The 27,305-nt window shown below is 41.7% G+C and overlaps 3 protein-coding genes across 3 annotated transcripts in view; 1 reads left to right on the top strand and 2 right to left on the bottom strand.

Moving 5' to 3' along the window:
* The window catches only part of LOC124274026, a 41,464-nt gene that overhangs the window by 1,206 nt on the left and 12,953 nt on the right, over nucleotides 1-27,305 (top strand). The window contains exons 2-6 of the mRNA XM_046709356.1: nucleotides 3,156-3,383; nucleotides 3,818-3,863; nucleotides 4,285-4,451; nucleotides 5,098-5,146; nucleotides 5,771-5,992. Coding sequence (XP_046565312.1) covers nucleotides 3,156-3,383; nucleotides 3,818-3,863; nucleotides 4,285-4,451; nucleotides 5,098-5,146; nucleotides 5,771-5,992 — 712 coding nt within the window. The remainder of the gene's footprint in view (nucleotides 1-3,155; nucleotides 3,384-3,817; nucleotides 3,864-4,284; nucleotides 4,452-5,097; nucleotides 5,147-5,770; nucleotides 5,993-27,305) is intronic.
* LOC124274028 (conodipine-P3-like) lies at nucleotides 13,028-18,053 on the bottom strand. The gene is made up of 3 exons (XM_046709358.1): nucleotides 17,927-18,053; nucleotides 17,095-17,274; nucleotides 13,028-13,321 (listed from the first exon to the last, which is right to left on the bottom strand). Exons 2-3 carry the CDS (start codon nucleotides 17,263-17,265, stop codon nucleotides 13,079-13,081), a joined length of 414 nt encoding a protein of 137 aa, XP_046565314.1. The 5' UTR covers nucleotides 17,266-17,274; nucleotides 17,927-18,053; the 3' UTR covers nucleotides 13,028-13,078.
* LOC124274029 (conodipine-P3-like) lies at nucleotides 24,049-25,577 on the bottom strand. The gene is made up of 2 exons (XM_046709359.1): nucleotides 25,392-25,577; nucleotides 24,049-24,366 (listed from the first exon to the last, which is right to left on the bottom strand). The coding sequence occupies exons 1-2, from the start codon at nucleotides 25,560-25,562 to the stop codon at nucleotides 24,124-24,126; spliced, it is 414 nt and encodes a 137-aa protein (XP_046565315.1). The 5' UTR covers nucleotides 25,563-25,577; the 3' UTR covers nucleotides 24,049-24,123.

Raw genomic sequence — 27,305 nt, 5'->3', positions numbered from 1 at the left:
CCACTGAGATACCACGCCGCAGTGAAGCATGAATACCCCACTCAGACACATTATACTGACTCCAAGCCGACCAGTCCTTGTTGTACCCATTAATGCCGAACGCCAGGCAGGGACCAACAAGTACCATATTTTAACGTCTTTTCGTATGACGCGGTCGGGGATAGAACCCGAGGCTTCTGCTCTCCGGGCGGACGCTACCTGACTGGGACCCGATGACATTCATCAAGTAAATCTGCGAGTCTGGCCACCCGATCCTGTTAATCGCCTTTGACAAGCATGGGTTTCTGAAGAACAAATTCCAACCCAGATCTGGAAAACATAGAAGATTGAATCCAAAAACAACACAGAACAAGGCTGTTCAAGTCCACGAGCTTAAGCAATCCAAACTTACCAAATCATTCTTAGCCTGAGCTGGATTGCGTTTTAATTTATTTTCTAATGGATATAGGACACCAACTGGAAATTTCCGAATGTAATAAATACTGTCTATTTATGAAACGTACGGGTGTAAGGTACAAGGGCGTGAAATAACAAGGAAGTGTGTCATAAATGGATCACCTATTTACTTTTCGTGACAAGGCAAAGTGTTGTGTTGACAGTGTGCTTGTGACGCAGTGTGGTGCAATCACAATAGCTTGTTTTCAAAGTGGTTGTGCTTCTCCGTTCCTGTAACACTTCCTCTTATAAGTGCAATGCGGATCCCCAGCGTGGATACTTGTCAACAACGATTGTGGTGGACATGGGGCGCTCGGTATCCTTGGTGGTAAAACGTTCGCTGTTACATCGAATACCAACATGGGTACTATGTGTGATACCCATTTCTAGAGGGTACTATGTGTGATACCCATTTCTAGAGGGTACTATGTGTGATACCCATTTCTAGAGGGTACTATGTGTGATACCCATTTCTAGAGCCCCCTGTTATGATACTGCGGGAATACCACCAAAAGTGGCGTTAAAGCATACTCACTCACTCACTCACTCAAAACATGAAATGGAAGTGCATCTAAAGTTTTGAATAATTAGGCAAGTCCAGACTGCTTCAACTATGAAATTTAAAAAAAATGTTTTTAGCTCCTTTTAAATTTTCAGATATATATTTTCAAATTATACTTTTTTTCTGGGAATACGTGTCAGTCTGATCTCCAACTTGAATCATATATTGGATTCTTTGAATGGGAGACCGTTTATAACACAACTAATATTTGTGTTTAAAGTACTCACGGAAATAGAAATACAATAGTTTTTTTGCGTTAATTTCGTAGTTTTGAACACAACTAAAGTTTGATTGTTAAATATTCTGTGACTATCGTTTTTCCCAACTTTTGTTTTAAACACATTTTGTAAAATCACGCGAAATAGATGAGTTTATAGGAAAGCAAATCGTGTCATTTTTACCCCTTGAAACTTCATCGGTCAAAATGTACGTTTCTGATGCAAGCTATAGCATGCAAATGAGATGTACTCTCCGTGGGTTCGCGTACTTTTTTCAGTAGGGCAATCATGCCTCTACTCTTGATGAAAGGTTACAAGTCTATTTTTACGAGTTGATTAATACCTTTGATTGACAACTGCACAGTCGCTATGGCAACGCAAGTGCAAATGCATCTCCCGTCTAAACAGTGTTGCAGGTAGTTGTCAACACCCATTGTTGATTGTGACCGAAGTTATGATATGTTATGATTTGTTGATAATGTGCACATTTGTGTTATTTTTACCTGTAAAATGGTATTTCGGATGAAAATTAGAGGACCACATTAAAAGGCCAAGTTGGGAAAAACAATGAATTTGTTATTTTAATATTTTGTTAAACTACCTATTCTAGTGATGTGATAAACAAATAACCGCAAAAAACAATTTTATTTCTATATCCCTGAGTTCTTTAGGAAAGCACAGCCCATCAAGTTGTTGACTAACACCAAAACTTTCACTGAGACACAAAGAGATTTTTTTATTACAGGTTATAGCGTTCGCTTGTCACGCCGAAGGCCCGGGTTCGATTCCCCACGTGGGTATGGGAGACCGGGTCAATTGTAACACTTTTTACTTAACTTCTTGTAGTTCGATCCCAGACGACCGCTCACAAAATTAATCGGTACTAACTAGTACATTGGCTTCTTGGCTCTAAACCTCAGTGTCGTTTCAAGTTTACTATCATGTCTTTACAAACTTATTACGTATCAAATGCAATGACTACAAGTGTTACAATTGACCCCTAGCACGGGGCAATTGTAACAGGTGGATGGGGCAATTGTAACAACGAAGGTTCAAATGTAACAATTTGTTTATTTTCGAAATAAGATCAAAATAAAATGTGGAAAGATGTTATCTTGATCAGTTGAGGTGGAAATGGATTAACAATAAACCTTTATCACCATCGATATTTAAAATGTTTTTCGTTTAAAATTCTTGTATTGGTAAGCCCAAACTATAATACAAAGACTAACACCAAAAACCTTCACCCGAGGCTAAAACTATCAACATAAAACTGAAAATGTTCTACTATGATAAACCTAGTAAAGAACTGACATAAAACCTTCACCATAATCTGTTTTATTATCATAACACAAGGGAAAATTGCATGGGGGCAATTGTAACACAGTGTTACAATAGCCCCTAATGGCAGTAGCCATATTTCATGCCACGTCACACGTTAACAACCTTGGGCTTCTCAAATATTTCTACTTCCAAATATGTCGTAATATCTAAATTTTACACTTGAAAAGTCAATTTCATACCAAACACAATTTACTGCATTAAGAACGCTTTAATACGTTTTGTGAAAAATTTACTTACCTGTGTGAAAAACGATTTTTCGTCAACTGTATCTCGCCATAAGCGAGCAGATGAAAAACGCCTGGATGAGTACCGCAGGAAAGTAAAGGGAAATAACTCTTCTCACCTACACTATACTTGAGCGAAAACTTTTAGAGTAATCGCCCTTGTTACAGTTGACCCGTGTTACAATTGACCCCGGTCTCCCCTACTACGAGTGAAGCCCGATTCTGGTGTCCCCCCGCCGTGATATTGCTAAAATACTGCATAAAACCAAACTGACTCACTCACTCACTCCTTACTCGGAATCCCACTTGAGATAATGTGACCAAGGTCAGGTTGAATAGTAGACACTTGCATCAGCGGTTTGTGTTTTCCAGATGTCCTTGGTTGTTCTCTCCCTCCTTGTGGCGCTAAGCAGCTCGGGATACGCAGCTCCAGCTGCCCAGTGCGCATGTGCGTCGGTGGACACCGTGATTGAGCGGACATACGGGTCCAAGGACAACACTTTTGGAACACTGAGGTCACCCAACTGTCTCCCTTATCAAGGAGACCAGGCGGCCATCAATGACGGTCGCATATACGCACATGTACTTTACCAGGGACAGGTAGGCCCAGTCTACGAAATAGTTTCCAAATTTTGCTTGCTATGCCTGAAAGTTACTATCCCACAAAATAATTCATTAGCCCGAAATTTGAATGTAGAAACTAAGCAACAGATTACAAAAATAGATGGGAATAAAGATTACCAGCATGACACGGTTTTCGTCATTAAGCTGCTCATATGATGAACGTTTTAATCTGGCCATAATCTTGCATGATTTAAAAGTGTATCATAACTCAACAGGTGGGAGAGAGTGATGTATTTACAAAATGACCCCATGAAAAGTTACTAGCCAGTCGGGCCAGTGACTGTGAAGATTTGGAGGTTTTTGTAAGTTGATGATATTATTGATGTGTTCGACGGTGAACACAGAAAGCAAGTTATATATTTTCCTACTTGATAATATTTCAATGACGTTGACCTTGACCTTTGTTGCAGGGGGCCTGGTTGCTGACATCTGATATCTACATTAAAAATTGTCAGGGTAAGTGAGTTAGTGAGAGAGTTTTATTGCCGATTTGAACAAAGTTCAAGTTACATCACAGCATTTTAGTTTAATGTAACAATTCCATTAAGGCCCGAAATGACACAGGAGTGGTCTTCTACTCAATAGCACGACAAGGCGCTGAAACTCATATAATCATCATCGCACCATCCGGGATTCGAACCAGAACAGCGCAACTCTGTATTATGGAGGCTTGGTCCCGTGACCCCTTCGTGTTATGCAATCTTATCGCTGGATTGTCTGGTCCAGACTCGATTATTTACTGGCCGCCGCCATATAGGTGGAATATTGCTTAGTCCAGCGTAAAACTAAACTCACTCACCTTTACAAAATAGCAATGGTATTGATGGCGACTTGAAGTCTCCTCAGTATATAGTATACTTAAAACTTCCATTCACAGAATCGTTTGACTGTGTCTGCGCCACGGCTACGGTAGATGTCTTGACTGGATATGGAACCGGAAGTACTACAATGGCGACCTTGACATCTGGTCAGTGTGTGACCTTGCAGGGGAAAACCTACAACTCCACAGGCGGGACGTGGGTACAAGTCAGCGTTAACAACAAGGTCAGCGGCTGCTTACAATATCTCTGTTAGACAAACAATTACGATGCCAAGGTCAAGGTCATCGTCTGAGTGTGTGCGCGTTTGTATGTGCGTGCGTGCGCGCTTGTATGTGTATGTGTAGATTTATACGCTTGTACTCGTCATGGTCACCGTTCTGTGAAAATGACGCCAAATTATTACAGGAAACCTACTCAAACGCGCTTTTGAAATAATATATATTGTTTATGTGTGTCAGTGTAGAAGTTACTCGATGATGAAGCAACACATTGCAAACTCTGTACTAGTCTGTAGCAGTCTGGTACAGTCGTTGGTGGTTTGTGCACTTATTCGTATTACTTTCCTCTGCACAGCGACGCTCATCGTAAACGTATTGTACGGTGTTGACACACAATTTATACATGCTTGTGATCGTATATTTATGGATGGGGTCTCCGATATTTTACGGATTTATGACAACAGATTTCTCTGTAGACGAGGCTGAGTATTTGGGGCTCACTTCACTCTTAAATAGGCAAGCAGCGTAAATTCTTCAACAGCGCCTAAGGCATGCCTTGATGGGAAGGCTTTCAGGTTTCAAAAGAGTCTTCACCTTGTTCTTATACAGAGAAATTGTAGTTGTAGTTGTAGTTGTCTTTTGTTATTTCAGATCGGATGGATCATGAAAGGAAACGTGGTGTTCCATAAAAACTGTGGAGGTGAGTCTTGCATTTCAGGTCGTGAGTAAGTGAGTTTAAAACACCGCCCCTCACGTAAAGGTAGGTGTCTTGTGCAGACAGAGCAAGTGAGTGAGTTGGGTTTTACGCCGCTCTCAGCAATATTCCAGCTATATGGCGGCGGTCGGTAAATAATCGAGTCTGGACCAGACAACCCAGTGATCAATAGCATGAGCATCGATCTGCGCAATTGGGAACCGATGACATGTGTCAACCAAGTCAGCGAGTCTGGCCACTCGATCCCGTTAGTCGCCTCTTACGACAAGCATGGGTTACTGAAGATCAATATTCTAGCCCGGACCTTCACGGATTAAATTAATACTATCATTATTGTCTAAACTATCCTTTACCTCCTGTGACCTATTCAATACCATAATGGTATTCTGCGCTATTTGGAATATGTACATATTTCGTGGGCGGTGGGGTAGCCTAGTGGTTAAAACGTTGGCTCGTAACGCCGCAGACCCGGGTTCGAATCCCCACATGGGTACAATGTGTGAAGCCTATTTCTGGTGTTCCCCGCCGTGATGTTGCTGGAATATTGCTAAAAGCGGGGTAAAACCAAACTCACTCACTCACTTATTTCGGAGCTAATGTGTTTTTCAGGACATGCCAATCCGGGTTCTCCTGCAGTCCAGCTGCCCGGATGTCCTCAAATCATAACACGCGCAGAATGGGGGGCACGTGCACCCAGCACCCCACACGTGAAACTCTCCCATACTCCGTACTACGCCTTCATCCACCACGGGGCGACTGCAGGTTGTCACACACGAGAAGAATGTGTCAGGATGATACAGAGCTATCAGAACTACCACATGGACGGACACGGTAAGGAGCTTCCCCCGAAAACACGAACTGGTTCCCTTGTTTACTCGCGTAGCAGACTTAGCGCTTATAGTTAATAGGGTCTCGCCTCCTACTCCCGGTACTAAGATTGTTCCCGGTACCCAGCTTACCAGAGGCATGTTCAGAACCGCGAGCGCCCACGCTATTGCCTCCTGTGAGCGCTCGCATCGGCACTGAACGGACGCGAGCGCTTGGTTACATTATTTTTTTAAACCGTTCGTGACCAACTCGTGTTATTCCGGGACAAGCAGAATAGCTTCTTGTCTTCTTGTTGGAGGTTACGGAAAGGGGCGAGTGGTGACGAATGACTTTAAACATGGTCGCCATCTTGGTTCGCTTGTATACTGAACCACAAAAGAAACGTCGCTTTTCAAAACCAAATGCAAGATTTTGTTCATACAAAATGGTGTTTTTATTATGATTGTATCGTTTTATTAACATGTTTTTCAATCCAAATTGACAGTTATTACCAACATCAGTGTGTTTTCTGATGAAAAAGCATATCGACCAAACGCACCTAAAATGGCAGACGTGGTAAAAGGTTCCGTATGACATTCGTGAAAATGAAAATGCACGTGCATATCGTGACAACCCTACCAATGAAAGCGAGTCCCAAACTCGCCTGAAATCATTTTTGTTTTGACACAATCGCCATGGCACGACTTACGAGAGATCAGAGGAACCAAGTCTTGGGACGATTGCAAGTTGGCCAGACTGCACGGAGGGTAGCCAATCATTTTAATGTTCATGTTAGGACAATCTACCGACTGCAGGAGTGGTATCAGGTCACTAACAACATCCAAGACCGTCCACGCAGTGGGCGACCTTCAGTAACATCAAAACGTCAAGGCCGACACCATCTGCAGGATCGCTTCCCCAGAGAGACGGAAACAGCACGCCAGACCATTGGGACTCACAACAGACCCATCAGTGCCGATACAGTGCGTCGACGTTTGCGCGGGAGAAACCTCTGCTGTCACAGACCATATCGTAGTCCTGTCCTCACCGCTCATCATCGCCAAAACCGACTGCAATGGGCAACTCAGCATCGAAAGCGTTATCGACAATGGAGAACTGTGCTTTTATCTCATGAAAGCCGATATTGTGTTTCGACAGTCGATGGCAGAGTGAGAGTATGGTGAAGGCGTGGGGAACTGTTTTCCAATGAGTGTATTGTTGAAAGAGACTCGTGGGGTGGTCCAAGCATCATGGTGTGAGGTGCAATCGGTCTGAACCAGATAGTTAGCACCGTGGTGTTCCAGAATCTCGGTCCAGGATGAGGAAATGACGTGACAGCTGCTCGCTATATTGACCAAGTCATAAGACCCCACGTTGTACCACATTTTGGACATTACAGAAATCACATCTTCCAGCAAGACAATGCTCGTGCCCACACTGCCAGAGTAACATTGGACTTCCTAAGACAACATGGCATCCAAACCCTACAATAGCCTGCACTCAGTCTTGATTTGAGTCCAATAGAACACCTTTGGGACGAGATTCAAAGAAGACTGAATGACCTCCACCCAAGGCCGACAACTGCTGCTGGACTCGATCAGGCATTTCACAGAGTATGGACCCAAGTGCCTATGGCCTTCATCAACCGGCTAATTCATTCCATGTACAGACGATGCAACGCTTTCATCGATGCCCATAGAGGCCACACACAATACTAACTTTGGGGTATCTTAATGGTACCATTTTTGGTGATTTTGTTTGTGTGAACTCTAAATGTGATTCCCGAAAATGTGTTAACCATAATTGTCAAGTTTGAACTCAATCCTCCGTTTTGATTGTTAATTAGAGTGAATTAAAGTGTGTGCTTTAAGAAACCGCTATCGGTGCGACATTTCTCTTTGTGGTTCAGTATAATATAACTATAACAGTATTGGACTAGGTCAGTGCATATGGATTGTGCTGTATCTTATGATGAAGATGTAGAACAATAGTCCATAGCTATGGATGATGTTGTATCAAGTAGTGGTGAAGAAATGTAGAACAATAGTAAATATTTATGCATACTGTTCTACGCTGTACTGGTGGGAACGTGTAGAACAATAGTCAACAGATATGGGGGATGTTCTATCCTGTAAGGTGGAAAGATGTAGAACTATAGTCGATAGTTATGGGGGATGTTCTATCCTGTAAGGTGGAAAGATGTAGCACAATAGTCAATAGCTATGAGTGATGTTCTATCACATATACCGAAGTAAAGATGTAGATCACTAGCCAATAGCTATGGGTGATATTCTATCCTTTAAGGTGGAAAAATGTAGCACAATAGTCACTAGCTATAAGTGATGCATCAAGTACTGATGGGATATGTAGAACGATAGTCAATAGCTATAAGTGATGTATGAAGTACTGATGGTAGTAGATACAAGTGATGCATCAAGTACTGATGGGAAGATGTAGAACGATAGTCGATAGCTATAGGTGATGCATCAAGTACTGATGGGAAGATGTAGGAAGATAGTCGATAGCTATAAGTGATGCATCAAGTACTGATGGGAAGATGTAGAACAATAGTCGATAGCTATAAGTGATGCATCAAGTACTGATGGGAAGATGTAGAACAATAGTCGATAGCTATAAGTGATGCATCAAGTACTGATGGGAAGATGTAGAACAATAGTCGATAGCTATACGTGATGCATCAAGTACTGATGGGAAGATGTAGAACAATAGTCAATAGCTATAAGTGATGCATCAAGTACTGATGGGATATGTAGAACGATAGTCAATAGCTATTAGTGATGTATGAATTACTGATGGTCACATGTAGAACAATAGTCAGTAGATATAAGTGATGCATCAAGTACTGATGGGAAGATGTAGAACAATAGTCGATAGCTATACGTGATGCATCAAGTACTGATGGGAAGATGTAGAACTATAGGCAATAGCTATGGGTGATGTTCTATCCTGTAAGGTGGAAAGATGTAGCACAATAGTCAATAGCTATGAGTGATGTTCTATCACATATACCGAAGTAAAGATGTAGATCACTAGCCAATAGCTATGGGTGATATTCTATCCTTTAAGGTGGAAAAATGTAGCACAATAGTCACTAGCTATAAGTGATGCATCAAGTACTGATGGGATATGTAGAACGATAGTCAATAGCTATAAGTGATGTATGAAGTACTGATGGTAGTAGATACAAGTGATGCATCAAGTACTGATGGGAAGATGTAGAACGATAGTCGATAGCTATAGGTGATGCATCAAGTACTGATGGGAAGATGTAGGAAGATAGTCGATAGCTATAAGTGATGCATCAAGTACTGATGGGAAGATGTAGAACAATAGTCGATAGCTATAAGTGATGCATCAAGTACTGATGGGAAGATGTAGAACAATAGTCGATAGCTATAAGTGATGCATCAAGTACTGATGGGAAGATGTAGAACAATAGTCGATAGCTATACGTGATGCATCAAGTACTGATGGGAAGATGTAGAACAATAGTCAATAGCTATAAGTGATGCATCAAGTACTGATGGGATATGTAGAACGATAGTCAATAGCTATTAGTGATGTATGAATTACTGATGGTCACATGTAGAACAATAGTCAGTAGATATAAGTGATGCATCAAGTACTGATGGGAAGATGTAGAACAATAGTCGATAGCTATACGTGATGCATCAAGTACTGATGGGAAGATGTAGAACTATAGGCAATAGCTATGGGTGATGTTCTATCCTGTAAGGTGGAAAGATGTAGAACACTAGCCAATACATGTAGCTATGGGTGATGTTCTATCACATATACATGTGGTAAGCTGTAGAACACTAGCCAATACATGTAGCTATGGGTGATGTTCTATCACATATACAGGTGGAAAGATGTAGAACACTAGCCAATAGCTATAGGTGATGTTCTATCACATATACAGGTGGAAAGATGTAGAACACTAGCCAATAGCTATAGGTGATGTTCTATCACATATACAGGTGGTAAGATGTAGAACACTAGCCAATAGCTATAGGTGATGTTCTATCACATATACAGGTGGAAAGATGTAGAACACTAGCCAATACATGTAGCTATGGGTGATGTTCTATCACATATACAGGTGGAAAGATGTAGAACACTAGCCAATAGCTATAGGTGATGTTCTATCACATATACAGGTGGTAAGATGTAGAACACTAGCCAATAGCTATAGGTGATGTTCTATCATATATACAGGTGGAAAGATGTAGAACACTAGCCAATACATGTAGCTAGAGGTGATGTTGTTTCAACTACTGGCGGAGAGATGTGGCACTCACCTAAAACTACAGTAGTGAACAACATAGTCAGTGTAAATTGGTGGTGCTTTATCATGTAATTGTGGGTAGATTATTGGGTGCCAATTACATACAGGTGATTGTCCCCCGCACACCCGTTATGTGTCTGTAACTACATGACGACACTGAGGGCATTCAGTGCATATCTTCATGACAACTGAACCTACCGAAAAGAATATGCCAGGGGTTATTCCGTTGCAAATTATTTTATGGTGATAGGTGGTCCTGTGCATCGAGCATCATGTATGGCAATAGCGCCATAGAAATGCACTATAATCCTTATTATAAATATAATATCATGCCTATTTTCAATTGTGAAATGTCAGGCAACAAATAGGAAATTTCAAATCTTTGAAGCACCCTCAGAATTTAAAGACACACTGCCGTTTTTGACAACATGAATGTGGGTTGTTGGCTAAGGGTGTGACTTTGGCGTTGCAGAACCGAATACCGATATCTCAGGGTTGAATCCCAGATCAAGCCTATTCATATTCAAGGTTTGTCGACCGCCTCCGTGGTGTAGTGGTTAGAGCGTCCGCCCGGAGTGCGGAAGGTCGCGGGTTCGATCCCCGACCGCGTCATACCAAAATACGTTAAACTTTGGTACTTGTTGGTCCCTGTCTGGTGCTCGGCGTTAATGGGTACAACAAGGACTGGTCGGCTCGGAGTCAGAATGATGTGTCTGAGTGGGGTATTCATGCTTCACTGCGGCATGGTATCTCAGTGGGCTAGCACTATAAAACCAGCTTCAGTCTGGGCTAGTACAAGCAGCCGCACATACACATACCCACGCATGCACGTCGTCATATGAGCGAAATATTCTCAAGCACGACGTTAAACCCAATTTTACCTCACCTCACCTCAAGGCTTGTCAGTGCCAGGCCTATGTTCGTGAGTTTTGCCCAAATGATAAAGGTCTAAGACCTACACCTTTCCGTGTTTCCCCAATACACAAAGGGGCGGTGGGGTAGCTTAGTGGATAAAGCGTTCGCTCGTCACGCCGAAGACCCGGGTTCAATTCCCCACATGGGTACAATAGGTGAAGCCCATTTTTGGTATCCCTCGCCGTGATATTACTGAAATATTGCTAAAATTGGCGTAAAACCACACTCACTTACTCAATCACCCTCACACATAAAGCTGACAATTCGTGGTTAAACTGACACCCTGTCCGTATCTATGTCAACCTCACTCACTCACCTCCAAAACATGGCCGTGTGAGGAGTTTCATATAGTCCCCTTGTTTCACAGGGTTCTGCGTCATCGGGAACTTCATGCAGCGTCTTCCAGACCAGGCGGCACTCGATGTCCTCCAGAAGCTCATACACTGCGGAGACCACAACGGCAAACTGACGTCGACGTATACGATGTTGGGCCACCGCGACGTTGGTGCTAAGTCCGGTGGGACGTCGTGTCCCGGAGACACCTTCTATGCCCTTATACAGAACTGGCCCAACTATAACGCGACTGTCGTCCCAAGCACAAAATAGAAACGGTTTATGATACTACTTATGAAACACTTCTGATTTATATGTACGCATTTCAAAGAATGTCTTGCTTTTTAACGACTTAGTCTTGTTCATCCCGTTCGTTTTGTGCATCACAATTATTTTAAACGATTAAAGACAACGATCTTCTAAAAGTAGCAAGTATGAAGGTTACTTGTTAGGCTCTTTTAATTGGCGAGAAAGAGGGAGAGACACCCTCCGCTCCATGTCTACATATCACATCGACTAATGGTACTTTTATAGCTTGAGCCCCAAAATACGATTTGTTTTACTGGCAAGGCTTATGTGGGTAGTTTTAAAACATTAATATTAATTGTCACATCAATATCCGATTATATCTTGTTGTTTCTTTTTTTTCAATATAATCATAAACAGATTGATCAACAGATATTACTAATATAAATTTAATTGGAACATTTTCATATCCAGTTCTCACCCAAATGAAATTTCAATTTTGGGAACAATTTACCTTTTAAATAGAACGTGAATCAATTCCGGAAAATATGGTTACCATGACAATACAACTAAACGGAATGTAACACAGTTGTCCAATAATGATTGTTGTGATGGTATGAGGCACCACCAGCGACCACATCAGTACTTGGTGTAGCCACTCCTTAATGTTAAGGAAAGCACCGCTTTTGCCATCGTGTATATTCGGAATGTCTGAGTCTTGCCATGTTAAGAAAAGTTATTTTTTATTATTGTCGTCGTTTTCACCAATTAGCTTCACATACTGAAATAATGAAAATTATACCCCAATGTTCTTTGGTGCCTACGCGGCAAGTGAACATTCGACCCATAGCTTTGCAATAATGTGTGAATCATTAAATGTGCTAGGGTGTGATCGCCTGATGGAATAAACCTTTCCCTTGTGTTCAAGTGGTGTTAAGCGGATTGTGTATCAGATCAGTGGCAACATTTAGGCCCTGGTTATTCATGAAAATATGATAGATAAATAATGACCTGGATCCTCGAGGATGATCCTTGATCCAACTTCCTGGAAACCAAGGCAGAAAGTGAGTGTGACCACACAATCCAGTGATCATCATGAGCATCGATCTACACAATTGGGATACGATGACATGGGTCAACCAAGTCGGCGAGCCTGACCACCCGATCCCGTTAGTCGCCTCTTACTACAACCATGGGTTACTGAAATGCAATTCCAAGGCCACACAAGGGACAGCACCGAGTCATGACACCGAGTGTACATCAGTGTACCAACTTAGTATTTATTGATAATGACTTACACAGGGTTGTCAAGGCATACAGCTCTTCACCCAGGACTCGGAGCACCAGCTCTCAGAGGTTGTTGAAAAGTGGGAGGCGCCGAAATATTTGGTAGCTTGGTAGTAGCTGAGTGATATGGCTTTGCAGAAGCTTGTCTGTGCTGCAGTCAGAGTGTTTACGATGAAGCGTTTTTTCATTGATGAGCATACTCTCTTTGCATCATTGAAGAGCATCTTGTCACAGTCCTCCTTAGTTTTGTGGAAAAGGACAGCCTGTGGAATGATGTAGGACATTAGGATCTCATGTACACACCTTGCATGTCTATAATATTTGAATGAAAACATGGATTGGTTTACTGTAGATTTATACATTGACAGTCGTACATGTGTGCGAATGTAAGCATATATGTGTTGGTTGTCGATGGATGGATGGATGGATGGATGGATGGATAGATAGATAATTAAAAGTTAATAGGTGTTCGGGCAGCTAGGCCTATTTACACCTTCATAAGTTTTGCTAAGTTTTTTAACTTTTATAAAGTAGTAAAGCTGCCACACGCTTTAATATAATCAAGAATGCGAGTGATATTCCTTGAGCACAACAGTCCAGTCAATGAGATGTCAATATGGAAAGCTGTCAGAGATTCTACCATCGCCTTAAGTTGATTTACATATTATTGGCAATGCAGTACATAATGAGCCACATCATCTAGCTGATTACGCACTGTGCAATTTGCAGAAATATATTTATTAGTAATATTTACATATGCAACAAGACCACAATGCCCAGGACGAAGCTTGGTGTTATGCGTGCTGGTTGTCGGCGAATGTATGCGAAATACATGTGTTGGTTGCCGGCGAATACATGTTTGTATTTGTTGGTCGCCATGCGATAATAGGTTTATATGTGCGAGTTGTACGGGTAGTAGTATATGTGTCGTGATATGTGTATATCATGATAAGTGTCGATTGTTGTGCGAATGTACGCATACATGAAAGGGTTGGTTGCGCATACGTGTTGACAGTCGTCGGTTGTTTACCTGCTTACGCGTAACCTACCTGTATATAGAAACGTGCCAGGTATATATATATATATGCCTGGTCAGACGTGTATATTGGTTCCAGATGTCGCGCGTGTACAAGACAAATGGCGTCGATTGTAGTGCAAACGCGCGTATACATCTGTTTCCGTGTGAATGATATATATGTATTGGTTACAGAGGTAGATATGACGGTTCAGTTGTCATGCAGAAGGTGTTGTATGAAGGTGTTGTGCAGAGTTAGATATAGATGTGTCAGGTATCGTGGAAGGTGTGAAGGTGTTGTTTGTTGTGCAGAGTTAGATATAAATGTGTCAGGTATCGTGGAAGGTGTGAAGGTGTTGTTTGTTGTGCAGAGTTAGATATAAATATGTCAGGTATCGTGGAAGGTGTGAAGGTGTTGTTTGTTGCAGAGTTAGATATGAAATATGTCAGGTATCGTATAAGTATGTCAGGGTGAAGGAAGGTGTTGTTTGTTGTGCAGAGTTAGATATAAATGTGTCAGGTATCGTGGAAGGTGTGAAGGTGTTGTTTGTTGTGCAGAGCAGAGATAGATATAAATCATGTCAGGTATCGTGGAAGTGAAGGTGTTGTTTGTTGTGCAGAGAGTTAGATATAAATGTGTCAGGGTATGTGCAGGTGTGAAGGTTGTTGTTTATGTGATATAAGTAGATATAAATGTTGTCAGATAGACATAAATGTGTCGTATCGTGTGGGTATGAAGGTGTTGTTTGTTGTGTGAGATAGACTCAAGTTGTCAGGTATTGTGGTGGGTATGAAGGTGTTGTTCTGCAGGGTTAGATATAAATCATGTCAGGTATCGTGAAGGTGTGTGAAGGTGTTGTTTGTTGTGCAGAGTTAGATATAAATGTGTCAGGCATCGTGAAAGGTGAAGGTGTAGAAGGTGTGAAGGTATCGTGAAAGGTGTGAAGGTTTGTTGTGCAGAGTTAGATATAAATGTGTCAGGTATCGTGGAAGGTGTGAAGGTGTTGTTTGTTGTGCAGAGTTAGATATAAATGTGTCAGGTATCGTGGAAGGTATGAAGGTGTTGTTTGTTGTGCAGAGTTAGATATAAATATGTCAGGTATCGTGGAAGGTGTGAAGGTGTTGTTTGTTGTGCAGAGTTAGATATAAATGTGTCAGGTATCGTGGAAGGTGTGAAGGTGTTGTTTGTTGTGCAGAGTTAGATATAAATATATCAGGTATCGTGGAAGGTGTGAAGGTGTTGTTTGTTGTGCAGAGTTAGATATAAATGTGTCAGGTATCGTGGTGGGTATGAAGGTGTTGTTTGTTGTGCAGAGTTAGATATAAATGTGTCAGGTATCGTGGAAGGTGTGAAGGTGTTGTTTGTTGTGCAGAGTTAGATATAAATGTATCAGGTATCGTGGAAGGTGTGAAGGTGTTGTTTGTTGTGCAGATATAGATATAAATGTGTCAGGTATCGTGGAAGGTGTGAAGGTGTTGTTTGTTGTGCAGAGTTAGATATAAATGTGTCAGGTATCGTGGAAGGTGTGAAGGTGTTGTTTGTTGTGCAGAGTTAGATATAAATATATCAGGTATCGTGGAAGGTGTGAAGGTGTTGTTTGTTGTGCAGATATAGATATAAATGTGTCAGGTATCGTGGAAGGTGTGAAGGTGTTGTTTGTTGTGCAGAGTTAGATATAAATACGTCAGGTATCGTGGAAGGTGTTGTTTGTTGTGCAGAGTTAGATATAAATATGTGAGGTATCGTGGAATGTGTGAAGGTTTTGTTTGTTGTGCAGATATAGATATAAATGTGTCATGTATCGTGGAAGGTGTGAAGGTGTTGTTTGTTGTGCAGAGTTAGATATAAATGTGTCAGGTATCGTGGAAGGTGTGAAGGTGTTGTTTGTTGTGCAGAGTTAGATATAAATATGTCAGGTTTCGTGGTGGATATGAAGGTGTTGTTTGTTGTGCAGAGCTAGATATAAATGTCAGGTATCGTGGTGGGTATGAAGGTGTTGTTTGTTGTGCAGAGATAGACATAAATGTCTCAGGTATCGTGGAAGGTGTGAAGGTGTTGTTTGTTGTGCAGAGATAGACATAAAGGGGTCAGGTATCGTGGTGGGTATGAAGGTGTTGTTTGTTGTGCAGACGTAGATATAAATGTGTCACGTATTACGGTGGGTATGAAGGTGTTGTTTGTTGTGCAGAGTTAGGTGTAGGTGTACCCATGTGGGGAATCGAACCCTGTTTTCGGCGTGACGAGCGAACCCTTTAACCACTAGGCTACACCAACGCCCAAGGTATTGGTGAAGTTGTTGGATGTCGTACAGAAGTAGCTATGGGGTCGATACAGAGGTACAGAGGTAGGCATGAAAGTGTCGTTTTTACGTACAGAAATAGATGGAAGGCGTTGGTTGTCTTACAGAGGTAGGTATGAAGATAGCGGCTTGTAGTTAGGTCTTAATGTGTTGGTTTTCGTGTGTGATAGGGGCGGTGGGTTAGCCTAGTGGTTAAAGCGTTCGCTCGTCACGCCGAAGACTCGGGTTCGATTCCGCACATGGATACAATGTGTGAAGCCCATTTCTGGTATCCCCCGCCGTGATATTGCTGGAACAGTGCTAAAAGCGGCGTATATCACACCCATTCACTCACTCACTCACTTCGTGTGTGATAGAGACAGTTTCTGTTTTAGATGTTTGATTGGCATTTTAGAAGAGGCTATTTGATGAAAAATGATAATTTTCTGGGTTTCATCTTCTGTTTCAGGGTTTGTGCTTTAGTTCTACCTGATGACGGGGCCAGAACAAGTCCTTAACGTTGTACCAAACAATAAAAAAGAAGATGAAACCCAGAAATTCTCTATGTTCAGTTTCTGTTTTGCAGTATGACAATGGAACCATACATACAGTAACAGGTGTCCAGTTCTCATTACTTTTAAACCAAACATTCTGATCTTTGGAAGACCTTAGTTTGCAAATATCACAACAACAACCATTGATTTAAAATGGATAAATATCTGACATTAAATTGCGGACTCACACATGAATAACAGACATCATGCTTGTCGCAGCTGGGCGTGAAGCGGCTCTTGAAGAAGTATGGGAGGTCCAACGGAACGCTGCATCCATTTGAATGAGAAGCACAGCTCTGTGACGTCACTTCCGTGAGTACCGCAGCAAATACTGCCACAAGAGGGAGAAGGGCCTTCATCGTACAAGTCTGAAAATTAAAATCACTGACGTTGGTGGAAGTCATTCACTGTAGACGCGCAGAAGTAGAGTCTTGGTTTTCACTAACCTTTCTCTGAGTGCTATCACGTGACATGAATTCATAACACTTGATATCTGGCAGAATTTGTAACTGAAGAGCTTGGAAATTGATTTTCATCATAACCGGTACATTGGCCATATTACAAATATATTGTATTTAATCGACTTTCAATATATAATCTGAAATCATTGTTTTTCCAACTGACAGTAACATGAGTTAATGAGTGAGATTCTCTATTTACGCCACTTTTATCAATATTCCAGCAATATCATTGCGGTGGACAGAATATGAGCTTCACACATTGTACCCATGTGAGGAATCGAGCAAAGGGTCTTAGGCTTGACGAGCGAATGCTTTAACCACTAGGCTACCCCACCACCTCGTGTTCCTCAGTGATGATCAGTTATATAGAATGTGCTTCTGAAGGACTGGACCCCATCGTTCTGTTTCGGCTGCAGTAGTTGTATCACATTAGCCGTCGACACATCATTGCAAACAATCACTGTGTTAACTACTGCAGAGCTGATGATGAAAATATCCCGACATTCACACACATATTGTACATAAATAACACTACATATATGATTCTATATATGCTTACCTGTGATTAAATAAGTGCAGGTGTGAGGCTGGTTTCAGCTAGTTGTCTTATAATGCTTGAGATAAAAGCAGTGGGAAATGCAGCGTGGGCGAACACACCTTAACATTATCGTGTGAAGACATTGTGCACTTGTGCACTATTATGGACTGACGTTCTATTTGTTGTCATTCATCAGCAAATGAAGACAGTGCCTCACGTGACCAAATTCCATGAAGAGCGAAACGCTTCTTGTTCTTGTTCTTCTTCTTCTTCTTCAGAATCTTCTTCTCCTTCTTCTTGTTCTTCTTCTTCTTCTTCAGAATCTCCTTCTTACAATGCGTGAAGCCAATTTCTGGTGTTCCCCCGCCGTGAAATTACTGGAATGTTGCTAAAAGCGGCGTAAACCACACTCACTCACTCAGTCACTCACTCTTCTTTCATGGTAAGAACCGGTATTCTTCATAGACCGTAATTGGCTCTGCGATGAGAGTGCGCTTGCAATAACGCAACTGTCCATCGTATGTTTAGAAACTAGTTTAAATAGTCAGTCAAGAGGCAGTTGGGCTAAAATTATGTACAGGTTTATTAGAGATCATGGCTGGACCAGCTCCTTGCTGGCACTTGTGAGGCCAGACTGGAACTTGATGATGGTCTCTGCTTCTGTCAGCTGTAGTGGTAACTGGTTTCATTATCTGTTTTTGGTAAGAATGAGTTGTGATATACTGTGTGAGTTGATCTTTCTTGGTATAACCTGCTTCTTTTCTCGCAGAAACTTACTGATGAGCGACAAATGCAACCTCAATCCCTGTACTGACAGTTACATGAATCACTAAAGAACATTATTTACAGCAAATTTTATTTACGCGGGGAGTTGCTTTTATTGCGACGTCTTCCGTCCCTAAAACGTCATTCGGGCTACCTTCCAAAATGTACAAATCGAAATTTACAAAATGGCGGTTTCATTCACTTGAAATGGAAGTTACACCCAGTAAAACTAGAACTGGAATTAAATTAATCAGGTTGCTGCTGAAAATGTAGTAATATGAATGTTATGTGAACATCTGGTGCATGTTTGAATCATACGAGGGGTGGATGAGCTGTTGAAGACGGGGTTACCGCTTGAGGCGATGCGATGAGGCCTATAAGTCTCGCGAGGCGCTACTTCCGGTACTAAGCTGGTTCCCGGCTCCCTTTGCGCGCGGCAACTTGCGATATGCGAGACGGGGCCCAGATTTCCGGTGACAACCGTATGTTCAAGAACCAGTCACGGTTCCAGACAGCGCGACCGCCATATATGACTTTACTAGACCGGCCCGGGGCGGTAGCCCAGGGTTTAAAGCTACGCTCGTCACGCCGAAAACCCGGGTTCGATACCATACTCACTGGCTAGACCGAACCAAGTGTACAACCATGCTTGGCTGCCACAGCTGTTGACAGTCGTAATAGTTGGCTAATTTGGGGATGGTTAGATCGGAAATGTGTTATTCCTCAAGGATTATCGGCTCCTTATTACAACCATAAGTCCATTGGAATAGATATGAAACGTTGTTTGTCACCGGAAGTGCCGGAATGTCTCGCGAAATACCGTGACCAACTTATGGGCCCCATTGCATTTCACTATGTCACACATGACAATGTGATGATGTGTGGTTTCTCATTAGTAGTATAACAAACTCTGTAAACATACGCTTCAGTTTGGTAATGATGCATAAACACGTAATCTATGTTACAGCTCCTATGACGATACCGTCCCGATGGGATATTACTTTTAGAAAATGTGGAATTCCCCTAATGTACGAGTCGTATTTCATCACATTCATTGGGAAATGCACGACAACCGTCTGTTGATCAAGGCGAAGTCACCCGTTACTGTCAGGGGACGGTGGGGTAGCCTAATGGTTAAAGGGTTCGCTCGTCACGTTACCCAGAATTTGTCACATATGGTTGACTGACTGACTGACTGAGTTTGGTTTTACGCCGCTTTTAGCAATATTCAAGCAACATCACGTCGGGGGACACCAGAAATGGGCTTCACTCATTGTACCCATGTGGGGATTCGAACCCGGGTCTTCGGTGTGACGAGCCAACGCTTTAACCACTAGACTACCCCACCGCCCCTTGTCACATATGAATGTCTTGAGGGAGACTCGTGCTCCGTTCTTGAAATCACTGCTGGAAGTAGGACATCTGTCGATGTTTGCTTAAAGCTTAAAACTATCATATCTAAGCAAGTAGATAAGACACACATTGGAGAAAGAGGCCTTGATGTGTGTGTGTGTTTGCGTGTGCGCGCGTGCGTGCGTGCGTGCGTGCGTGCGTGCGTGCGTGAAACTTCAAGAAACTGTTGCCTTGACGCGTCTCGATTCATATAGCTATTAACATGGGGAAAATGAAAAGTTCGCGTAATATGCGATTGGAAACTGTAAATATTGCAGACTGAGCTACGGTGTTCTACTGTCTTCAACCTGCAAAGATCACAAATGGTAATATGCATCGGATATAATCTGAGACCAGTCTATCTTATTGTGCTGACCAGACAGCGTTAAGCTAACAGGTGCAAGGTACAATATTTATACATTTATCTGTATTTACGGCTATGTTTATGGTCCACGTTGGGAAAATCATGCGCGTACCAAATCATGCGTCGCAACTGGTGAGCTATTACATTGTTCATCAATACTTCAGTCAAACTAAATAATATATTTCTGTTGAGATAGCGACATTGAAGTTCACAATATCCGTTTAATCAATTTTTGCGATTATATGTGATAGGTAAAATAGGTACAACGTACGGACGACAGCCATTCAAAACTTACCCTGTCGCTGACTAATAAACTCATCGTATATTTGCGAAGGTAATATTTCTACTTTGATCAATCTTTACCACATGCTATTATGCCTTTACTTTAATGTAATGTGTCGTAACTATTTACTACACTCCTTCGCACTATCTTCAAGTTTACGTGGAACATGTTATCCTTGGGGTCTGTTTCTCAGATATTTCCATGTACTGTTGTTCAGAATGACTTACTTCAATTCTGGGGGCGCTTTGGTAGCCTAGTGGTTAAAGTGTTCGCTCATCACGCCAAAGACCCGGGTTCAGTTCCCAACATGGGTACAATGAGTAAAGCTCATTTCTGGTGTCCCCCACTGCGATTTTGCTGGAATATTGCAACAAGCGCGTAAAATTATACTCACTCACACTCACTGCTTCAAATCTGTTTAGGGGCGGTGGGGTAGTCTAGTGGTTAAAGCGTTCGCTCGTCACGCCGAAGACCCGGGTTCGATTCCCCACATGGGTACCATTTGTGAAGCCCATTTCTGGTGTCCCCCGCCTTGATATTGCTGGAATATTGCTAAAAAGTGGCGTAAAACCATACCCACGCACTCACTCAAATCTGTTTAATCTTATTACTCTGTCTATCTTTGAATATTTTATTACTGTGAATACTGTATTTGCGTGAATTTGACGATGCATCAGAGTGTGTCAGACATATATAATTCAGTCATGTCTAAACTGTTTTATAATCCATATGGTGGAACATAAGTCATGTCATATTTTCAGTACGTGCACATGTTCACATATCACCTTGCCTAGCAACCATTGCTTCTGTTTTTTTGTCGTCTGTGACGTCATTAAACAATTGCACGTAACGTCAATGAAGAGGGCCGTCTCACTTGCTTTCCGTGTTTTACTGCACAAATGTACATTAATAAAATTGATAATAAAGAAATTATTACGCTCGCTAGTGTGCCATACGACGAAACTCGTGCAAAATTATGTATGCAAATATAATACGAAATTTTACACTCGTTTCGTATAAGTCGTATGACACACTTACTCGTGTAATAATCTCTATTTCTTACGTGGGAATACGTATCGTAACACACTGTTATATTTGTGTAATTCACCTATATTATTGCCGTTCCTGTTATATATGTACTTTTCTAGACGACCGCCTCCGTGGTGTAGTGGTTAGAGCGTCCGCCCGGAGTGCGGAACGTCGCGGGTTCGATCCCCGACCGCGTCATACCAAAAGACGTTAAAATATGGTACTTGTTGGTCCCTGCCTGGCGCTCAGCATTCATGGGTACAACAAGGACTGGTCGGCTTGGAGTCAGTATAATGTGTCTGAGTGGAGTATGCATGCTTCACTGCGGCATGGTATCTCAGTGGGCTAGCACTATAAAACCAGCTTAAGTCTGGGCTAGTACAAGCAGCCGCACATACACATACACACGCATGCACGTCGTCATATGAGCGAAATATTCTCAAGCACGACGTGAAAACCCAATTCCACCACCACCACTTTTCTAGACGCATGTTGGAAACATGTAACCTGACTGCATTTATTCTATTGTAGGCTAATTATTCATGATGGCTATGTGGTTGACTAGTAAATCCACGTGTATTTCACAGATCCTGTGTAGTTTGTGGGGGTGAGGGTTTGTATTAGCGGTGGTGGTGCACATCGGTACCTATTACAACGTTTAGAGCAGAGAACACCATCTGCAAGCATTGCCGTGTCGTTTCGTTTTATCCAATGTCAACGACTGCTTTTAATTGTTTCGATTCGGCTTCATAGTCAAAGGTCTGAATGGAAATTAAGTGCGATTCCTGATACCTCAGATGTACATTATAACAGCGTAAATTTAAGTCTGGATTTAGGCGTCTTGGACTTGTTGCCATTGATCCCATTCATATTGCCTTATTTGTTTTTGTATATATATTTTCAGTCTGGTCAGTTTGCCAAAGGTGTATAATGTATTCATTGCTTCGTCAAAGACAAAGGTATTTCTTCTCAACAATAAAAAGGTGAATACTTATAACGCGCCTTTTCCAGGCTAGATATCCTGCTCAAAGCGCACAATCTGGTCATTGTTACCCCGGGTAACACAAGCTGTTAGGCGCTGGGAGGTTAATAGTCTCACGGCTTACTTCACCGGGTACCCATTTTCTGCTGGGTGAACAGAGGCAATTTTGAACAAACTCACTTGCCTAAGGTGCATTTAATTTCAACTGATTGTGATCTGAGCGCCATGCACTAGGCGTAATAGCTCAGCTATAAATAAACAGGGTGAAAGAGGATCTCCTTGTCTGCAGCCCTGTTTGTATGACACAGCTTACTGACCCAGTTTTGAATATTTTAATCGAATATTTTGAATTCCAATTGTATATGACATGTGTGGAAATTGTATCGTAATAGACTACGACTAACATAAGCTAACTTTTCGCAATGTTGAAAATTGTGACATGGTAATGTTAAAAGCTAGTTTTGCGTACCGTGTTACCGTTATGACGACATGATGGAATCCATTTAACACCGAAATCGAAACGGATGTTACCAAAGGTCATTCTGAGCATGCCAACGCTCACATTATAGATCGCCTTGTTAAACTACTTTCCCGAGAGACTGTCAGTAGATATCTGTCACAGTACCAAAGTACACTAGAGCTGACACACATACCGAATGAAATCTTTTTTGAAAATGAGAGATTAGAGGTGCCCTTAAGTGAGTGAGGTCACTTTGTTGTGAGAGAATTATATGACTGCAAACATTTCTCCAGCTTCGTATTGTAAATAACAAATCCTTGGTAACGTATGGATCCTATTTTCTTTGTCACAATGTAATATACTGAAGTAGACAGATAAGAAGCTCGGTAGAATGACACGTCAGGAAATCCATGAAGATCCGGGTAAGGATTGGACCTCAGCAACTCATACTTGCCGTGAGAGGCGACTAACGGGATCGGCTGCTCAGGTTCGCTGACTTGGCTGACACACTCATTGTATCCCAAGTGCGTTACTCTTGCTCATTGGAGCGGTGGGGTAGCCTGATGGTTAAAGCGTTCGCTCGTCACGCCGATGACCCGGGTTGGATTCCCCACAATGGGCTTCACATGTACCCATGTCATGGGTACAATGTGTGAAGCCCATTTCTGGTGTCCCCCACCGTGATATTACTGGAATATTGCTAAAAGCGACGTAAAACTAAATTCACTCACTCACTCACAACTCTTGCTCATGATGTCAATCACAGCATAATTTCACCAGACCCGATTATTCATATCGCTGGATAATGGCTCAGTGCGGAATTGAACAAACAAATAAACAAAAAAAACAAACAAACAAAAATACCCAATGACAACACCAAATCATCATAGTATTCGCATTTGAGTACACAACCAGAAGATGTATTGAAAAAAACACATTAACGTTAGGGCATGCAACTCCTAACCCAGGACTGGGAACACCAACTGGCCGAGCTTGCTGAAAAGTGGGAGGAACCAAACTGATGAACAGCCGCGTAGTAGCTCAGTGATATGGCCTTACAGAATTCCTTCTCTGCTGCAGTCAGAGTGCTGAGGATGAAACGTTTCCTCATTGATGAGCACACCCTGTTTGCCTCGTTGTACAGCATCCTGTCACAGTCGTTCTGGGTTCTTCCGTAATGGCCAGCCTGGAGATGGATTACATTCGATTAACTCATATACAACTTGTATGTATTTCAGATTGCGTTCCTACGCGAAGCTCTATGTATCTTGGTCGGTTTACTGCTTAAGAATAATTTTTTTTATTACCCTGAGTGGGAATTTGCTGTTCAGCATGACAGAGCACATACGTGAGTACAGGATAAATAAGATAAATGAAAGAGCGTTTCTTACAGGTAAAAGTACTGTAAATTAATAATTGAACACAGATTACAAATATGCAGGTAAAACTGTTATGATTAATATAACAACAACATAGCAGCTATTTCTATCTGTACATAACAATGCAAAAACACAGACACACACGGCATTATACACACACATATACACATGTACATGTGTGTGTCTGAGTGTGTGTGTCTCTCTCTCTCTCTTTCTCCCTCTCTCTCTGTACGTGTGTGTGTACATGTGTGTGTGTGGTACGTAGATAGACGTGCACATCTCGATTGCAGGAAGACAGGTTTGTTTTTGTTGTGCGGAGACAGGTGTCTGGGTATCGATTATCTAGAAAATGCACGCGTGGACTGCCTTGATAAGTCGGATATGGACATTGTGGGTCTCCGGCTTCCTGCTGTTTTCCAGATGTATTAATGTGTTGGTTAATGTGCGTAATAAGGTGTAGATGTGTTGGTTTAGTTATTAGTGAGGTATTGGTGTCTTGCAAATGGTTGCCGGATTTAATGAGGTATTGTCATCTTGGTTGCGTCGTTAGGTATTTATGTGGTAGTTGCAGTGCGTAGTTATGTTGATTGTCGTCACAAAGAGCCATTTACCCGATATTTTACGAATATCGTTATTAGTGAGGTATTGGTGTCTTGGTTGCCGGAGTTAATGAGGTATTGCCACCTTGGTTGCGTCGTTAGGTATTTATGTGGTAGTTGCAGTGCGTAGTTATGTTGATTTTCGTCACGAAGAGCCAATTACCCGATACTTTACGAATATCGCCACTATGGTCATAAAAATGGATAATAAACCACGTGGTATTAGTACTTACACACGCATAACAAACATCGTGCTTGTCACAGCTGGGCGTGAAGCGGTTCTTGAAGAAATATGGCAAGTTAAATGGAATGCTGCATCCGTTTGAATGAGAAGCACAGCTCTGTGACGTCACTTCCGTGAGTACCGCAGCAAATACTGCCACAAGAGGGAGAAGGGCCTTCATCGTACAAGTCTGAAGATTAAAATTACTGACGTTGGTGAAAATCATTCAAGGTAGTAGCATGGAAGTAGAGTCTTGGGTTTCACTAACCTTTCTTTGAGTGCTGTCCAGTAATATGGGGTCATATCCCATGATGTTTCTAGCACAATCTTTAACTAAAGAGCTCTGAATATGAATTTCAACATGGCCGCCATGTCAGCAATATTGAAAGATAATATTGTCTGATTTTACCTATATTTTACATCAATGTAATATACTTTTAGTGTATATGTAATGATTTAATACCGATAATATATTGCTTTTGATATTTTCAATATGGACCTTGATTTGACCTTTACATTTTTGCAATGTAATTCACTTCTCCCTGATGTTTGAATTCTTTTTGAACCTTGAATCTAGAATCTTAAAAACAGCTACAAATTACATTCAGCTACAAATGCAATCTTAATGTTTTATCAACTCAGTCGCTGTACCAACATTGGATTTTCACGGAGATATAGTTTTTTAACTATTGCTTTGAGGGTGAAATACCTCGATACATACTCAAGATTTTGACGTAACAGTCTCTGTTTACTATATAATTCACAGCGATGTCAGTGTAAACATATCGACGGATGAATATATGCTGTTTTATGCCGCATCCTGCTATGTTCAAACACAGCGGTACCTTAAGTATTATTGTTAACTTTGTTCAGCATTCGAGAAAGGTTTCGGATACTGGAGCCTAGCGTTCCATCGAATCTCCACAGGTACGTGACGATGATAATAATGATAATTAATAATTAGTCAATTTATGTTGCGCTAAATCCACACCGACACTGTGCTCATAACGCAGACAATTATTACCCAGATAACCCAAGCTGCCTGAGAGGCGCTAGAAGGTTATATATAGTCACATGAGTTATCCCACCGGGTACCCATTTTCTGCTGGGTGGACAGAGATAAAGAAATGTCAAGTATACTATCGTGCATAAATAAACAGTAAACACGTACCGTTACCTACCTGTAAATCCAATGAGCGCAGGTGTGACTCTGGCCGCTTCTTTATAACGCTAGAGATAAAGGCAGTGGGAAAAGCAGGGTGGTCAACCACACCTTGACATGGTCACTCAGATACCTGTCACATCACGAAGGCCTCATTTCTGGACACATTGCGATCAGATCGTTTCATATGGATAAGATGGATAAAACATATTTGACCTGACATTTTTGCTGCGTCATGCGGCTTGATGCTCCGAGATAAGTCCAAAAAACCACATGTTTGTCACTGGATGCGACTGAGGGATACTTCCTGGCGTGTGCGCTCACAGGTTTTTTAAGTGTATCACTTATGCTTTGGTTATGATAAATGTCCCAGTTCTGACAATCTACCACCAAAAGCAAGTCTTCGCACATGTTTTACTTGTGACCAGGTAAAGCCATATGTATTAGTTGAGTCGTGATCGAGTTGAAGAGATTGGCTGGTCCAAACATGTCTACCGACGCCATATTGCTGGATTATCGTTGATTACGGCGTTAAACAACAAACATACGAAACGAAAAATGAAACGGTCCTTTATGTGTATACCCACATATGTCTGTAATTCACGATACATTGTCACTAGTTTGAATAAAACACATTACCATATGTAACTTGAAGTTATTGTATTCAAACATATATGTAATACATAAAATGATCCCCAAACTACCTCAAAATTTAGGTAAGAGCTGAACCAATTCACATAAGCCCTATCCTTCAACACTGGA

The sequence above is a fragment of the Haliotis rubra genome, unplaced genomic scaffold (genome assembly GCF_003918875.1).
Source record: "Haliotis rubra isolate DU_JTF1 unplaced genomic scaffold, ASM391887v1 Scf187, whole genome shotgun sequence".
NCBI classification, from domain to species: Eukaryota; Metazoa; Mollusca; class Gastropoda; order Lepetellida; family Haliotidae; genus Haliotis; species Haliotis rubra.
This window is presented reverse-complemented; position numbering and strand designations above follow the sequence as displayed.